The sequence below is a fragment of the Neophocaena asiaeorientalis genome, unplaced genomic scaffold (assembly GCF_003031525.2).
Source record: "Neophocaena asiaeorientalis asiaeorientalis breed wild unplaced genomic scaffold, Neophocaena_asiaeorientalis_V1.1 scaffold21, whole genome shotgun sequence".
Classification (NCBI taxonomy): Eukaryota; Metazoa; Chordata; class Mammalia; order Artiodactyla; family Phocoenidae; genus Neophocaena; species Neophocaena asiaeorientalis.
Genome location: NW_020174053.1, coordinates 1,984,988 through 2,003,474, shown reverse-complemented (window position 1 = coordinate 2,003,474; position 18,487 = coordinate 1,984,988). Strand labels below are relative to the sequence as shown.

The window sequence follows — 18,487 nt, the reverse complement described above, 5'->3', positions numbered from 1 at the left end:
GCATGTGGGCTCAGTAGCTATGGCTTGCAGGCTCTAGAGCACAGGCCCTGTAGTTGTGGTGCAAGGGCTCTAGAGCACATGCTCAGTAGTTGTGGCGCATGGGCTTAGTTGCTTCACAGCACGTGGGATCTTCCCAGACCAGGGCTGGAACTCACGTCCCCTGCATTGGCAGGCGGATTCTTAACCACTGCGCCACCAGGGAAGTCCCTACTTTTTTGTTTTATTTTTATCACACACTATAAAATACAGGGCATGCTACACAATACACTGCATAACCTTCTAGCAGGGGTAGACGAGCGTAACTGAGTTATTTTTCATCCATCAGGAAAATGCTTCCTTAATCAATGTTCTCCAAACCCTTTGACACATAGTAACGATTAACTCCAGAGATGCGCCTATGTCTTTCCATCAAGTTCCACTGATACGAATAATGGGCAACCATTTTTTCCTTGCCCCTGTTAGTGAACCTGTGGATGCGTGCAGTGGCCTTTCGCAGTCTGAACAAGCACATGGTCATGATGGCGATCCCAGAGTGAATCTCGAACCACATCTCGATGCCGTTACCAAGCAAGTCTTATTTTCTTGAGTGGTTTTATAAGGAACGGGTGTTAAATTTTGATGAAAGTTTTGTCAGCATTTATGGAGATAATTCTATGATTATTGTTCCTGAGATCTAATATGGTATATGTGGATTTCCTAATAATGAACCTACCTTGCATTCCTGGAGTTAATCCTATTTGATCATAATAATTACATTTTTAGTGTGGTTTTGAATTTTGTTCGCTAATAAAATATTTACTAGTGCTATATTAGTACTATATTTGTTGTACTTTTTCATGGGTATTCACAAGTAATATTAGTCTGTAGTTTTCTTTTTTGCACTACCATGTAGGTATATGCATAAAATGAAGCAGGAAGTTTCTCCTTATTTTCAATCCTCTGACATCATCTGTAGAGCACTGGGACTGTCTGACGAGTGGAGGTTTTGCAGAATTCCCCTGTGAAATAATCTCTGCCTGGTACTTTTTTGAGGAATAGTTCCTTATTAAGGTTCTCTATTTCATCTACAGAAATTGGTCTGTTTAAATATTCCATTTCTATCAATTTTAGTAATCAGAATCTCCCTCAGAAATTATCAATTTCACCAAAGTTTTAAAATTTATTTGTACAGACCTGCAAAGACTGTTACAGTTTTTTCTGTTTCAAGGATTACTTCTCCACTCTCATTTCTTATTTTGTATATTTGTGCTTTCTCCTTTTTTCTTCCTCATCATGTTTATTTTCATCATTTTATTTTGTCTATTTTTACAAATGGTTTCAAGAATTATTGCTATTCTGGCCTAAATCCCTCTAAAACCATAATATCTAGAACCAAACCCAATACTCTGGCTATAAAATCAGACAAGATATTTCACATTCTTTTCTCCTTCTCTTCCCCTTCTTCCTCCTCCTCTTCTTCTCCTTCTTTTTTTGTTACCACCTCACATAGTTGACTCAGTGCTATCAACCAAACCCCTAAAAATTTTTAACACATTCTGCTGTGAAGTCAGTCTCCTCTATTTCCATTCTTGTATAACTGGTCTTCTTGACGCATATTTACCTTTAACAAATTTCAACTGGTTAGATCCCATCTCACAAGATCCTTCCAGATCCTGTCTCTTCATGTATTCATTTATTCAAATCAACCAACATTGCCAGGCATTGTGCCAGGCGCACTGATTACAGGCATATAAATAACTCTAATACAAAATGATTACTGCAACAATGGAGAAGTGTTAAAAAACGCTATCTATGCACAGAAGGAGCGACAGGTTGGAAGGATGAGGCTACCGGGGAAAGATCAAGAGGAAAGAAGACATTTGTCTGGTTCTTTAAGGATATCTGCCAATTGGAGAAGACTAGAAGGGTATCCTAGTGAGCAGTAATAAAAAAAAAAAAAAAAAAAAGGAGAGAAAAGAAAAAGAAAGGAAGAGCCTGAAGGCATATGGTATCTTGGAGGAACAGCCAGTTAACAAATCAGTGTGTGGGCAGCGCTGTAAGTGGCAGGCAATGATTTTGGAGAAATAGGTCAGCACAAAACCTACCAGAACTTAGACTTAAAGCCTAAAGAGCTTCAAAAGGAAAGCATGGAGTTTTGGAACAGGAGAGTGAAACGGTGAGACATGTATCTTAGAAAGGTCACGCTGGACACAGCAGAACATGGGACAGAAAGAGCAGCATCCAGGCAATAATTCAAGTGAGAGAAGATGAAGGCCTAAACTGAAGCAGTACAGTTAGAAAAGGACAAATTACAGAATTAAGTCAGAGATGACTGACAGGAGGTAGGCAGTGACGAAAAGAGAGATTCCAAAACGTCATACCTGTGTGTGTGTATATATGTGTGTGCATATATATTTATACAGTTGACCCTTGAACAACATGGGTTTGAACAGTGTGCATCCAATTATAAACAGACTACTTCCTTTTTTTTTAACCTTTTTATTAATTTTTTTTTATTGCAGTATAATTTACAATTTTTTTTTTTTTTTTTTTTTTTGGCCGTGCTGTGCAGCTTGTGGGATCCCAGTTCCCCAACCAGGGATCGAAGTTGGGTCCTCAGCAGCGAAAGCGCAGAGTCTCAACCACTGGACTGCCAGGGAATTCCCTACACAGATTTTTTTCAAGAGTAAATACGACAGTACTATAATGTCTGCGGTTAGTTAATGCAGATGTGGAGGGACTGTGGGCCTCCAAAGGGCTAACTATAAGTTATATGCAGTTTTCCCACTATGCGGAGGATTGGCGCCCCTAACCCCCATGTTGTTCAAGGGTCAAATATATAAATATTTATCCCCCCCTTCACATTGATTAGAGATGTGGAACTACTATTACCATATTACAGATGTGGAAACCACGGTTCAGAGCAACAAGCCCAGGGTCACAGGGCTGGTAAGTGGCAGAACAAGGATCTCATCCCAGTGCTGACTCCAAATCCTGGGATCTACAACACCCACAAAAGTAAGGTGACCCATAAGAAGTTATTTTGGCAGGAAAGGGAGTGGAGAGAGAGGGCACTGAGAGAAAGAAGAGAATGAAAATGCACTGAGTCCTCATCCCTGTCAGCCACTGAATGAAGCTCTTTGTATGCATTATCTCCTTTAATCATCATATCCAGTCATTAAAATCGATTTTATTAGCCCCATTTTTCATATGGGAAACCTTGCTCAAGATCATAGTGCTGATAAGTGATGAAAATGGAATTTGAACCCACCCCATCTTACTCTAAAGAATGTATTATTTCTACTACAGCAAAGAAAGCATACAATGAGAGAAAAGGAAGGAATGCTCAGGTCAGAGGCTGGGGTATATCAACATCAAAGGGACAAGTGAAGTGAGCAGCAAAAAAAATTCTTTTAGGGAGTCCCCTGGTGGCCTAGTGGTTATGATTCTGGGCTTTCACTGTAGGGGATCGGGTTCGATCCCTGGCTGGGGAACTGAGATCCTGCAAGCCTCGCAGCGTGGCCAAAAAAAAAAAAATTATTTTAGAACATGCAATCAGAGGGACAGGCGAAGAATCAAGAGAAAGTGTTATGTGGGAATCCAGGACCAGAGAATGTTAAGACGGGTGGTCAGGAAGGTCAAATGCTATAGAAAAGTCAGGCTGAGGACTGGAAAACCCATTTCATTTACATTTAAGAGGCTTTGGTGACCTTTTTGAGAACTGATAGCATGCACGGTGGGGTGAAAAGTCAGATGGCAGTGAACTGAGAAGACCTCAGGAAGGAGGAAAACAGAAATGGTGAGAGGAGGAGAGAGGGTATTTGCTGGAGAGGAAGGTGGGAAGGAATGAGGGTTTTTTAGGATGAGAGGACATTTGCAGGCTGAGATGAGGGGTTAGTGAAGGAGAAACAGATACAAGGGGAGGAGCATGAATGAGGAGGGAAGAGGGCCACTTCCTCTGATGATGATGAGAGCCAGGAATAGGTACCTCTGTGGGGAGACGGGGAGGTGGGGAAGACGGCAGCTGAAGGAGCTCAAATCCAAATGCCCCTCTATCCATTATAAAGTAGGCAGGTCTACCTGTTGAGAGTGAAAGGGACAGGGAGAGTGACGGAGGCTTCAGGAAAGGGACCCTGTGGGAAGCTGGAAAGAGCTAAAGATTTCCTGGCAGCACCAAGGACTCAGCTGGGGCTGGAAATTATAATTTTGTAATTGAATCAATCCGCAAGGTTCTGTGTTTCCTCTAGAAGTGCTCAGCAGGCCTGGGCCCTGAGTGGAGGAAACCAGAAATAGGCTAATGTAGGACAAGAACTGGTCAGAGGAGAGGCAGAGATCGCCAAGGCAAAGGAAGTGAGGATGGTGATGAGAGTGTATTTGAAGGGATTGATCGTGGAATCTGCACCTGAGAGAAGAAACTAAATGAAAGCTGATAAACTGAGAAGATGGAGAAGAGTAAGGAGAAGAGAACTTGGTACGATTGAAAATAAGTTTCATGGGAATGGAGGAGTGTGGAAATTGGGGCTCAATTTGAGCACCGAGTGGAGTTTCAGAGTTCACGATTTCAGGGGTAGGGCAATTCTGTGGAATAAGATGCAGGATGTGGCCTCAGTACGTGCCCTTAGTGAAGTGGCACAGAGGGGGACAATCATTGCAGTGGGGACGGTCAAGGAATTACAAGGCAGGACTGTCTTCATCATGGATCCTGAAGTCATTCCAGAAGAGTGGTAGATGGTTAAATCCTGAGGATATTTACTACTCTGCCCAGAGTCATGTGATTTTTAAAACTGATAAGCATGTCTTCAGTGCAATCATTGATAAAAAATTTTAGTTGAAGAAAGGCCTTCGTCATGTCACTACTATGTCTGCATGTTGATCTGTTAAGTGGCATCTAACAAAGAGATCAGAGATTCACGCGTGAGTGGGACTATTCTTGTCCACAGGTTAAAGGTCACATTGACTTCAGGTCTCGGCCTCTCGCTTTAAATCTAACTTGGGAGCCAACCACTAAACCAAGCCTCAGTTTGTCTCCTCTTTGACTTGAAGATTCCTGTACTTCTCACCTAGGGGGCAGGCAAGACCTAGCTCTTGCTATAAATGCCTGCTGCTGGCTCTGAAAAAAACTGATCTGAAGGACAAAGTACACACTTATGAGGACCAACCACACCACCCACTTTCCTTGCCCACAAAGATGTTTATCTTAAAAGAGGCCTGGGGTGCAAGCCCAGGCCCTGAGTAGCTCTGCTGCTAGGTTTTACAACTGACTACACCTGCTCCTGCAGCAGATGAAATAACATGTGCTTTTTGTAAGAGGCTGTTACCCTCTGGGGTGTTGGACTAGTAGTTTTATTTTTATTTTCCTCCTCCTCCTTTTTGCTTCATAATCTTTTTTCAAATTATAACTTCTATGAACTCCAGATATGTAGAATAGGGAAAAGCAGAGCTCCTCTGTTAGGGCTGGGGTGGGAATCCACAGGTCAGTTCACTTACTTTCTTTTTCTCTAACTCCACCCACCCCCCACCCAGACCCCCCAGACATCTGAAATAACTCCTTAGGGCTTCTTTCAGCAGCCGGGGAAAAAAGCACTGCATTTTGTTTCCTTCTAGCACTGCCATTTTGTAAGTCTATTATTCAGTGAAGACAAGATGCGACAGGTTCCAAAATATGAAAGTATCTTGGTTATTAAGAAATATATCTTGAACATGCCCCCCAGTTCTTGATCTGTTTCCAGCAGCAGCTGGAGACACACAGTAGGACCACAGTCAGGTTCAAATCAGGCCCCTGGGGGTGTTGTAGCTCACAGCTCTTGGGGTAGCTGCCCAGCTCACAATACTTCCCTTCTCTAGAAACACGCCCCCTCTGCAAAAACAGTGGTGGGCCCTAGGACCAGCTGGTATCATGTAACCCCATCTACTGGCCACAGGTGACTGGTCTAGCTGAGTTGATTGGTCAAATCCAGCCAATCCCTGGAATTTTTTGATCTGGCATTTAGGAATCGAGTCAGTTTTCTCTCTCTGTCTCTGACAAAGTTGTAAGATATAAAAGTTGTATGTTGCCATAAGCCATGTTGCCCACCTGAGAGAAAAGTCATTTGTAGTGAGAAGGAACAGAGCTACCCACAGAAAGAACCAGAGATAAGAGACAGAGAGCAGAGGGAGAGATCCTGCCAGTGTTTTGAGTTCTTGATTTTCATTGTTTCTGGGACACAGCCCAATCCTTGCCCTTTCCATGGTTTAGTTTTTCAGCCTTTTCCTTGGATTCCATGAGTCAGTAAATTCCACTTTCTATCTCTGCCATTTCAAGATGGGTTCTTGGCACTTTACAACCAAACTAATAAAGGAAACAAGACAATCCAACAGACGATGTCAGTGGCAGCACAGAAGTAATCTCAGTCCAGGATTAACATCTCTCATTTGTTCTGGGGAAGCTAGAAGGATGCCTGTGCAATCCAGAAGTTAAGAAAGACAGAGTTTTTATGACAATCTGAGTCAGGCCTCAGGGGGAGGAAAAGCAGACATAGCAATAGTCAAAACTGTGTGAGCAGGCTTTTGCGTTGATGAGACTGGACCGCTAAAGCTGTGAGAGCAATGGTAATACCAGGGAGCGGCTGGAGGTATCTCCATCAGCTTCCTCCAGGTCACTCCAAAACCGAAGAATATGAGATAAAACTCTTCCAGAACAGACAATTCTGTCCACATTCTTCCTTTGTGCAAGGAAGCTTTCTTGTCAACAAATGTAACTTTCTTTCTGTTTCTCTTTGGGACCTGAACTTCCTTCCAAACAAGTCTGTAAACCCAGCCTCTGCTCTCTATCTACTCTAAGCCTCTAGGTCAAAGGGAATTCCTGCAGGGGACTTATGCCGTTAGAGTTGCAAAAGCACTGACTGGGCTTCACCAGGGAAGTCTGTGATACCTTGTGTTCCCAGTGGAGAAACATCCAAGGAGTTGGCTTTATGGCTCCCTGCTGGCCAGCAAGAAAGACAAACACGAAAAGCAGCGGGCTCTTGCGGTGCGCTGGAGAGAGAGTTCAGGAGGAGGCCTGAATGGCTCAGGAAGGAAATCAGTTCTACAGTGAAACCAGATACCTGTTTAGAACTCTGAGACCCTCCTCCAGCTGCAGAAGATGAGATGGGGGTGGAGACATTGCTGAGAAACTGAGAGGAAGGCAGGAGGTTTGGAAACCTGGAGTTATTACTGGCCTAAATTCTCCCAGTAAAAGAATGCAATATTGTATTTCTTTTCTATTAACTCTTTCAGGCCTTTACTGAACCAGGAAAAGCTATTCATTGAACCTGATGGGTAAACACTTAAAAATAAAGTTAGTAAGTAAAAATATCATTAAATGTCTTCTTCCCTGTATGGGCAGAGCTCTTTGTATTCCTGTTCAGCCCAGTGGTCAAAGAATAATGATATGGTGAAATCTGAAAAGATACCATCTCCGAACCTTATTTTAAAATTTCCATTAACTGTGAGTTCAACAAACACTCTGTTTCTTCATGAGTACATGTTACAAGGTAAGTGCTCAAAACATGCATGTGAATGAATGAATGAAGTATCACTGTATGGTCTACGAGTGTCCCTTATAGAAACAGAGCATGGAGCCCACCGTTAGGGCCTTTCGGATTGGTTCCCTACCCCCTTACCGTACCTCACCACTGAAGGTTATGTCCATGACCACTCAAAGGGGGCCTGGCTTGGAGATAACAAATAAGGAAATACACTCAGGAAAACGCTAGTTGGAATCTTTGGTTCGCACAGCCTAGACAACAAGGCCAGTCAAGGCGGCTGAAGCACTTCCAATGCTCCCCAGCCTCTCTGAACTGCCCGGGGGAGTGGCACCTGGCAAACCGCACCCTATCACCGATCCACATGCCTGTCCAGGCCATCACTCACCGCAAGGAACATAAAACTGCCTGACAGCTTGCTGCCAGGGAGCATCTGTTGAGCTGGCATTGACTCCTGTGGGAACAAAGCCAAGGAGCCTGGGTGAGGAGAGCAGAAATCAGCCAGGATAGAAAAAAGAAGGCTAGGGGGTGTGGTGCTCTGCTACACTGAAGATTTAACAGGCCTTTACTTTCTATAGTAAATCACAGAGGAATGCATTGTGGAAATGACTGAGAGCCTCCGATTGGCCCATGCTGCAAATCCTCCTCCATGGAAGGCATGGGGCACTTAGGAGAGATGTGCCCTGCAGCTGCTCCACCTGCCAATCCCCTTCCTCACTCATTCTGTGTCCCCCTTATGGGCATGACACCACAGAAAGGCCCTTCCTGTATTTCTCAGGGCCTGCAGATGACTCTCAATGTGGGATTTAAATTTCTATTTTTCTAGTTGGAGGGAAAATTGTAGGGAAAGTCTTCCAAGTCGTCTGTTTGAAAGGTTAAGGCTCAGAGAACTGATTTCCTGTCAACCAACATTTTAATAAACCATTCCCACAACTTCCAGTCCCTCAGGCCATTACACTGCAGCCGGGCACAAGCTGGCTCTGCCTGACAAGCCAGATTTCTGTATAGTCAGAATTTTCCCAAGTTTCCACTCTGAACACTTGCTCTATTTTCACTGGCCTATGAGCGCCACTTGGGCACAGACTCTATGTTATTTGCCTTCTATTTCCAGAGCTTGGCACAGTGCCTAGTAAGCACAGTAATTCAGTGACTGTCTATCGATTGAGTGTTTGCATGCATGTTTACCAAATGAGCAGGAAAAAAAAGTCTGGCTTCAGTGATCAGGTAGGTTGGTAAATATTTGGTGCTTTTCATGATATAATTAGCTGGAAGATATCTCTCTCATCTCCCAAAAACACTACCTCTTTTATGACACTTACCACATTAAGCACCCTATATGGTTTTTTCAGTAACAACTATAAATCTCTCTCCCTATAAATTCATTGGCAGCAGGGACCAGGTGTTTTTCAATTATTTTATCTATCCCCTCGCCCAGTAATGAACTAAATAACTAAGTGAATGAATGCTTACTGGCCAAACCATATTGTAGTCTCAGGTCTGTCAAAACCTTTCAACACAAGCACCAAAGTCTTTTTTAAAAGAAAGTTCAGCCCCCAGAAAAAACACTGGCACGTGAATCAAAGACAACATTCATATAACATCAATACCAAGAGGCAGAGAAAACAAATAAATAGCTTTGAGGCAGAGGCAGAATGGGGAAATTATGACCGATAGAAAGCCTGGCCAGGCCCAGAACGCAGGAGACAGGGGACGACAGCCAGGGTGAGCTACAGAATGAGGCAGTAGCCAAAACTCGTGGATAATTCACAATGCAGATTTGCCGTATCAATAAAAGCAATTGCACTGACAGCACTGACATGGATCAGTCCTGCGAGTAATTTGTTAGGTGTGTGGAGGCCAGGAAGGTGGAAGAAGACAGGTGGTAGAAGAAAGAAAGGAAGGTGGTAGAAGAAAATTCTGATGTGCATAGTCATCCATGAGTGGCAAGTGGACTGAGAACAGAGGCCAACAGTGGGTAGAGGGAAGCCTTGATCCAGAGGGCAGAGTTTCACTGCTGCAGGGTTCGCCTATAATTAACCAATTAGGGCCATAGCTTCATTTCCTGTGGCAGTTTTCTCTGCCATAGAGAATGAGGTCACAGCCCTAACCACATAGACCTATAAAGCATCTGGGTGATAAAGAACAGCTTCAGATATGCCTGGCTCATTCCCAGGAGATGACTGGGTACGTAAGTGGTATTCTTAGCCCCAGTAGGAAGAGTTTCTCAGAGAAATTGAAGTGTATTCTGACATTAGCTTTTAAGTCCCTCTTTACACCCTTATCACATGACTCTAACAGAAGAGACTGAACATTACTGGATCTATTAAGCAACCCTAGAGGCTGGAATAGGTCAAATAGGGCCCCACTGACTCTGAAATGGCCAACTGTACCATTATTCAGTAGCACTACGTGTGATCCCATATGAGAAAAGCATTATTTAATATAATTTATTATGTATATGAAAGAATTATTTAAACTGTAAGGAATCATTGAGATTAAACATATTACTATTATTTAGACAATGTCAATTTCTCAGAGAAAGCGAAAGTACCTGTTGGCTATCAGAGTTCAAATCTACTAAGAAAAGGGAGTGGACTGTACATTAGCCTGTGGAGGGCATGGAGGGAAGTTTACAAGATTGGTAGAAAAATCCAATGTCAGAGAGGGAAGAAAGGCATTACTGCATTATTCTAAAGATGAATTAATTATAAAGTTGTCTGTTGTTTTTATGAAGACTCTATTACCACCACAAAAAGAAAACTCTCCCACTCTCCTTTTCCCTTATATTTTATAAGAATTGGGTGTCAGGAGACATTTATGGAAGCACCAAAGCGTGAAAAAGAAAAAGACAGTCTAGCCTCTCGGTTTACCTGGCTCTTCAGCTGAAAGGTTTGGAGGTGAAATGAGCAGAAGGCAAAGACTAGGACTCACTCTGTGCGGGTTTCCTCTTCCTACTAAGATAGTGGAACCTGGTCCCTGGGGACTGACTGACAAAAATGGGAGACCATAGGATGGCCTAAGGAGCTTCTATGAGGCTCAAGACCAGGGGAGGCCCAAAGGCAGAGAGTGAAAAAAGAATACTGGAAGCACTCAAAAAGGTGGCTTCCTGGCTCGTCTGTGTTTCAACTCTCAGACTGTAGCTCTTTGTTAACAATCCCCTTCCACGTGTTCAAAGGGGAATGACGCAAAGATGAGGACCCGCGCAGTGCAGATGGGACACAAGCTCTACCCTTCAGCGAAGGCTGTGACACCCCTCAGCCAAAGGAAAATTCTGTCTCAGTTGGTTAGGTTGGGACAGCATGTGTGCAGTTTTCCTCTCTGTGTCAGGAAAGAGGCTGGGCACAGGGGCCAGGAATGGGGAAGGATCTGAGGCAGGTCAGACTGCAGAGCTTCTTAACTAAAAACAGGAATTACGGAAAGAGTCTGTAGTGCAGATGTAGAAAGAAAATCTTATACACAAATTCATGAGAATGGTTACCTCTGGGGAAAAGGCCAGAATGGCAGGGGTGGCCAAGGCACTCGGTCTTGCCTGCAATGTTCATATTTAAGAAGAGAATGTATTCATATGTTAACTGCTTAACAAAAAAACACACTTTAAAAAACCTTAAACTTAAGAAAGAGCGACATAAAGGGAAGAGAGGGAGAGGGAGAAAGGAAGAAAGACACAACTAACAGTCCAGCTCTCCTCGTAGGGGTCTCCCTGGATGCTGGGATAAGGCAACCCAAGGGGTGGAGTGCAGAAGCAATGGAAGACATATGGAGCAAATTGCAAGGGGCAAAGGTCCTAAACCAGAATGTCCGGGGTCACAAGAGAAGAAAATGGAATAAATAACAAAATTCTGAGAGAAAACATTGAAGAGAAGAAGACTCCCCGCCAGCCCTAGCCCATACTGCCTGTCAGATTGAGGCCCCAGTTTCCCACTCTCACACAGAAAGGAACAAACACAGCTCCCCTGAACTGGGCCCAGAAACCTCTCTCTCCTCCTAGGTCCTGTCTGCCAATCACACCCGGGGTTGTGGAGAAATGTACTACCCTAGATTTAGAAAGAGATGTGAACATGAAGCGGGCACTTCCTGTGGACCACCTACTCACCCTGCCCCCTCTCAAACTTTCTACCAATGCAATGACACCCCACCCTCCCTTGGCTCACCCACTTAGCTCCTGAAACAGAATGAGCACCTCTGCCATATATTCACAGGCTTCCTGGGGATTTCCTTAAGGCAAAGCCTGGGGAGACAGGAGACCACTTCCTTTGGCAGGAGATGACCTCTGAATTTGTGGTCCTGTCTTCTGGGCTCAGGCAAGCTACCAGGGAAGGTCATCGCCCAGCTCAGCTGGAAGTCGGCCCTTTTCATTTCACCAGGCTCCTCTGTACCGTACCCACCACCTTAGCCTCCTTAGGGCTCTGTGGGGGGTTTGTTCTGGGGTCCCGGTGAGGATGGGGGCAGAAGAGGACCCCTCCCAGAGATTAGGCGGGAGGCGCTAGGGCAGGGGAGCTGGGGTGTGGGAGGAGCGGACAGTTACCTCATTGAAGCCCTCCTGCAGGACGTCCAGTAAGTTCCCCCGGGTTAGGCAGGCTAGCATTGTTCCTGCCGGGCCCCCGGGGCGGGGTCTCCGGGCCCGGCGGCCACCGCCTCCTTCTCCCTGTGCACACAAAGACTCTCGGCTCAGCTCATTGGGATGTCTCCGGAGTCCCGCATGCCACTTACTGGAAACCTAGACCCGGGCCAAACTAGCGGCTTCCACTGGGCATGCTCGCACCCGGGCTCCGCAGGAGAGGCCCGGGCGCTGTCGCGGTTCCTATAGAAACTGCTGGGCGCGCACCCAGCGGAGGGGCGCTGGCTGGGGGCCCCCTGCCCGGCGTGCGTCAAGGAGAGCCCCGCGGCGCGCACACACACGCACACTCTCACACACCGGGCCGGGGGATGGGCGTGTGTGCGTACGCTGCACACACACACACACACACACACACACACACCCCAGGCTGGCCTGCCGGCGTGTGTATGTGCATGTGCTGTGCGCGCGCGCACACACACACACACATACACGCACACATACAGACACACACACGTTCTGATGACTTAAGGCCTCAAGTGCCCCACCACAAGGTGGGTAGGAAGGGGAGTGAATCATAAGATTATTTTTTCCCCCAGACTAGCTGAAAATAGCAACCTTTTTCCACATGGGGCCTGGACAGTGAAGTTAGGCTAAAGAAGGGGAAACAGAAAGGAAAGACACAAAAAGAGGATAGAGAGAGCTTTAGTTATTGATGGTATTAGGGTACATTTAATAAAAGAGTACTAAACCAATCACAGGATCACAACAGAAACATCAAGGGTGAACCAAGGATGAACAAGGTTTTACCAAAAAACGTGTCTTTCTTTTTCAAATGACTGCTAAAATGTAAAACCCATATTTTAAATGAGTTTTAAATTAATTAAATGGGTTTTAATGAAAATGGGTTTAACTGCAAAATGTCCTGGTACTTTTGAAAGGGTTAGCTAAAAGCTTCCTCAAGTGACACAGAGAGCTATTCCCCTGTTTTTAGTTATTCCAGTCACAGTCATATTTATTTTTAAAAATACTAATCATCTTTTCTCTCAGTGCACACTCTTGTCTCTATAGGAAAACTGGAAGCTGAAAGAACACTCGTATTATGTTATACCTCGTGATCCCAGATGGGCAGAAGGGTTTACACAGTGTTAAGGCGTGCAGAAGGTCAGGCCTCGCCCAAGGACACAGCTGGACAGTGACAGAGGCTATTTGAGGAGCTAGGACTCTTCACTGGTGATTTTGCAAAAGGTCCAGATTCCCTCCCCAAATCCCATTAGTGCCTTAGGACGAAAAGTCAGTCATGGCTCTTGTTCAACCTAACTGACCTCCTCCTCAGGAGGAAGGAAGAAAATCCTTATCCAAAGCAGCTGGAACTAGCCACATCTGCCTGAATGTCTAAAGCTGCTAAGCACAAAGAGAAAAGACACACCTCCCTCTGACCACTGCAAAGAGGAAGCAGAAGTCAGCCGAGGTGTTAAGTGGCTGCTGCTGGTTGAATGCTGTGGGTTCAATTCTGGCTAAGGCTGGGGAAAAGCCATGACACCAACTCAGACTGAACCCGAACAGCCCACAAGTCAGAAGACCACTGTCCTTCATCCTCTAGATGGGGAATTTGGTTGCCAAGAACTCCCCTCGCGGCCACCACAGTTCATGGTGTACCACCCTCAGTTGAGTCACTAACCTATGTTAATGCAACAAGGCCCCTTTTAAAGAGAATTGTGAAACTCCCAAGAGTATAAAGTTGTATGCAACACATCTACATACTTAGTGATGCAAGTCCAGAACACCCAGTTGGTGGATCCCCGGATAAAGGATTCTGATTGGTTGACAGCCCATCATGCTTTGGATACAGCATAAAATATTGAGACATCAGAGGGAGGTTCTGCTGACAGTTATCTATGCCAAGAGGTCACTGTTTCTCAAACAACAAGCTATTTATCAAAGTAGGACCTGTGAACTCAATATTCCTGGGGAAAGACATTAAATCACTGAATTTTAAAGCTCCAAAAAAAGATCTCATCTGGCCCAACTCTCTCATCTCACAGATGAAGGAACCAAGACTAGCAGAGGTGCTCACAATCACTTAGCAAGTCAGTACAGGAGCTAAGATCTGAACCAAAGGCCTCTGAGACCCAGTACTATGCTGTTTGCCCTATGCTGGAGGAATTAGAGAGAATTGTGGTAAATAGATACAAGATCTATTATAGGGCATATGATCCAAGACTACTATTCCTTGGAAGTTTATAATAATACCAACCACATATTCTACAGCAAGAGTATCCAATAGAACTTTGTGTGATGGTGGAAATGTTCCATATCTGTGCTGTCCAATCCAGTGGCCACGAACCACAGGTAGCTGATGAAAACTTGAAATGTGGCAAATGCAAGGTTGGAACTAAAATTGACATGGCATTTAATATTAATTCGTTTAAATTTAGGTAGTACAATTCCAAAATATTCTGTTCCATTGTCCCCACACAACTACTGGAATGTTCCAAAAATTATAATATGTTCACATAGAGTCTGCCTCTCAGACTTGGAAAAAGCAAAAAATTCTTGTTGGATCAGATAATCCCAATTTTTTTTTTTCCTCAAAATATATGTTCACTATACTTATCATGGTCTGACTTAGAAAGTGACCCAGGTAAAGAATCAAGCTTTAGCTCTAAGCAGAACTAACATTTACTATTCCTTCTATCCTCTCCATCTCACCCTATTGTGATATCAACACAAGAGCTGGGAGAATCAGTGGGTTAGCTAAATTACCTAGGAATAACTAGGACAATGATCTGCACCCTGTAGTGCCCGAGCCAGGGAAAACTGCAAGCCAGTCCGGTAGCTGGAACCACTCCCACCGCTACAGGTCTCTTATTCACTCTGCCTGGAGCAGAGGCAAAGAGTCCAAGCAAGCTGCTTTCTGCATATCTCTGTCATGCTGCCTGGTTTATGAAATTATACCAAGCTTCCTCAGTCCTGCATTACTTTAACAATAAAGGCAATGGATAAACAAGATCCTACTGTATGGCACAGGGAACTATATTCAATATCCTGTGATAAACCATAACAGAAAAGATATGAAAAAGAATGTGTATATATACGTATAACTGAATCACTGCTGTACAGCAGAAATTAGCACAACATTGTAAATCAACTATACTTCAATAAAATAAAATTTAAAAAAAACAGTAAAGGCAGATACTTTCCTCACCAACTAAAAGCTACCCAAATATCTATCTACAAAAGTAATAATAGCAAAATTGAGCTCTTACTATGTGCCAAGCCCTGTACTCAGCACTTACATACATTAGCTCATGTGATGGTCACAGTTAGCACAATCAGTAGGTTATTTTTATTGTCCCCACTTTACATACGCAGAAAGAGAGATCTGGAGGGTAATTTGCCCCAACCCCATAGCTACTAAGCAGTGAAGCCAAAGTCCAGGTTCTTAATCATTATGCAATATTCTTATATGATGTTACAGCATAGAAGGAACTCAGCATATGTTTTTAGTTGAATGAAAGAATGAGCCAATGGAAGAAACACTGGCAAACTGATTCATCACTTCTATTAATACAGATAATAACATGTTAGCCTAAGTAAGACTTTGAACCTCAAACAAAACTGTCATTTGGTGAAAATATTGACTGTGACTTCTCCCTGCAGAGAACTAAGAAGTGTGAAATTCACACCTATGTAAAATTTAACACATCTATTATGGGCAATCATTAATAACTATCAGGAAGCAGAAAGGCAGTTTGAATAAACGAATAATTAAAATTGTCAATGGAAATATTTTAAATGACTCTCTGAAATAATTTCTCAGTCTTTTTCTGTTTTCTCACATTAGCAAGTTCCTTGGCAGTAACATATGTTTACAATTTCTATTGCATTTATCTTCAGAGACATCACCATAAATACATATACACAAAAGGGTTCACGTCCACCAGCAAAGGTCCCAAACGTGTCCTGGCTCCTAAACTGCTCTCTTTTGTCTCCAGGCTTTTCTGCCAGTCTGCATCCCTTAATCTTCCTTAGGCAACACATTCATGTTGCTGTTCAACTGCTCAAATGTCTTCAAACACTCCCTCTTCCTAGCATGTCAGATATAAATTCCTCATGCCCAGCTCTTAAGGCCTCCCCCCTCACTGCCTATGCTCAGTTCACAGGCTCTTCACCATTTCATAGACGCACAGGGCTCATTTTCACCTCTATACCTTCATGACTATCCCTCTGCCTAGAATGTCCCACACTTCTGCTTCAAATCTATTTACTCAAATCTTCACTATGCCTAGTTTAAATCTTCACTATGCCTAGTTTAAGTTCCACTTTGTCATGGAACTCCTCTGACCACTCCTGAGTTTGTTAAAATCAAGACAGATCTGATCGTAATCTGTCTGGAACACCCACCTCTCAGATAACCCATGGTGCATCCCTCCTCTTCTTTCAGGTCTCCGCCCAAATGTGTTTATTCTGTTTGGCCTTCTCTGACCACTCTACTTAAAATGATACCACCTCCTCACCTCAACACTCCCAAACTTCTTTGCCTGGTTTATTTTTATTTTCCTTCCTAACATTCATCACCATCTTGCATACTCTAATATTTACTTGTTTACTTGTTTATTGTCAGCCTCCCTTCTGCCCAGAATGTAAGCTGCATTAAGGGCAGGGAGTTTTGTATGTTTTGTTACTGATTTATCTCTAGAACCAAGAATATTTCATGGCATATAGTAGATGCTCAATAAATATTGGCTTCTTCTCCTTAAAATTAAAAGTGATAGCATGCTATATACTGTATCATTTAGCACTTTATAGTTAATTTAGGAATGTGATTTTTTTAATCTCTTTTACTGCATTTCCAAGACAAATATAAACAATTTCTGGTATTCTTCTATACTTTCCTCTCCTTCACCAATGCAGTCTTTGATTAAACATATATTAAATGTATACTGAGCACCTATTATATACAGCAGGTCCTATTCTTTTAGCAAAAACTTCAAGAAGTCACAGTTACACATAAATACACACACACACACACACAGAAGGGCAAGAAACAAGACTAAAAGAAAGAATAGTAACAGGAAGACTAGTAAAACAGAGAATCCAATATTAGCATGTGGGAACAGAGTGTACAGGGTGATTGTGACAGACTGAGTGGGGAGAAAAAGGAAAAAAGAGACAGAATGGTGTGAGACTAGAGTAGGATGCTGCCAAAGTAGTCACCAGATGCTAGTGCTTAATATAAACGGTACCAAAGCAGATATGCAAATATATTCTACATGATTTTTTAAAATTCACATTTCAAACGTTATCTGCCAACTATCCCGTGGGTAAAAATTAGATTAGGACTAGCACCATCTGGTGGATATTTTGGAAGTGACCCTGAGTTTCTCTAAATAAAAACATCTGTAAATGCCCCCATGTCTCTGGACTGCCATTTATAATGTGTTAAGGTTCCACATGACTAATTATACTACCATGACGTGAGATAATCTTTCTGCAGGACCCTGGGTCTCGTTGCAAGAGGTAGCCAGATTTCTACCAAGGACCTTCCTATCTCCCAACTGACGTCGCTCTGCCTTCGGAAGCATGTATACAAAATCTGACACTGCAATTCTTCTTTTAAAGAGTAACATTACTTAAAATGTTCACATCCTTTGAACTAGCATTCTACTTCTGGAACTCTATCCTGAGGGGAAAAAAGTCTTAAATGAGAAAATCAATTAGTTATTCACAAGGCAGGGAGGGGAATCTAAAAGTCCAACAACAAAGGAATGGTCAAGAAATTAACAGCTCATATATGTGGAACTTAGAAAAATGGTACAGATGAACCGGTTTGCAGGGCAGAAATTGAGACACAGATGTAGAGAACAAATGTATGGACACCAAGGGGGGAAAGCAGCAGTGGGTGGGGTTGGTGGTGTGATTAATGGGGAGATTGGGATTGACATGTATACACTGATGTGTATAAAATGGATGACTAATAAGAGCCTGCTGTATAAAAAAATAAATAAAATAAAATTCAAAAGAAAAAAATAAAACAACAAAAAAAGAAAATTACAGCCATTATGATGTCTACCAAACATTTGTATTCATATGAAAACAAATATTTTAACAATTTCATATTAACAAATATTAAGCCAGAAAAAGCAAAAGGCAAAACTATGTGCATAATATGATCTCAAATATGTAAATAATATACATAGAAAAAAGGCTAGAAGAAAATATTCTAAAATATTAACAGGATTGCTTGTAGTTGGGAAGATTATGTTTTTTAAAAAATCATGGTTTGCACTATTTCCCAAATGCTCTATAATTCACATACATTATTTCCTTTTTTTTTTTTGGCTGCACCATGCAGCACACAGCATCTCAGTTCCCCAACCAGGGATCAAACCCATGCCTCCTGCAGTGGAAGCATGCAGTCCTAACCGCTGGACCACCAGGGAATTCC

General features: G+C 43.1%; 1 protein-coding gene and 1 pseudogene across 3 annotated transcripts in view; both read right to left on the bottom strand.

Moving 5' to 3' along the window:
• DIXDC1 (DIX domain containing 1) overlaps positions 1-12,375 on the bottom strand; it is a 64,436-nt gene extending 52,061 nt beyond the window's left edge. For all 3 annotated transcript variants that reach the window (XM_024754257.1, XM_024754259.1, XM_024754258.1), the window contains exon 1: positions 12,007-12,375. In XM_024754257.1, the coding sequence (XP_024610025.1) occupies positions 12,007-12,066 (60 nt within the window). In that variant the 5' untranslated portion in view covers positions 12,067-12,375. The remainder of the gene's footprint in view (positions 1-12,006) is intronic.
• LOC112405738 (NADH dehydrogenase [ubiquinone] 1 alpha subcomplex subunit 1 pseudogene) lies at positions 338-550 on the bottom strand (annotated as a pseudogene).
• Positions 12,376-18,487: the final 6,112 nt, after the last annotated feature.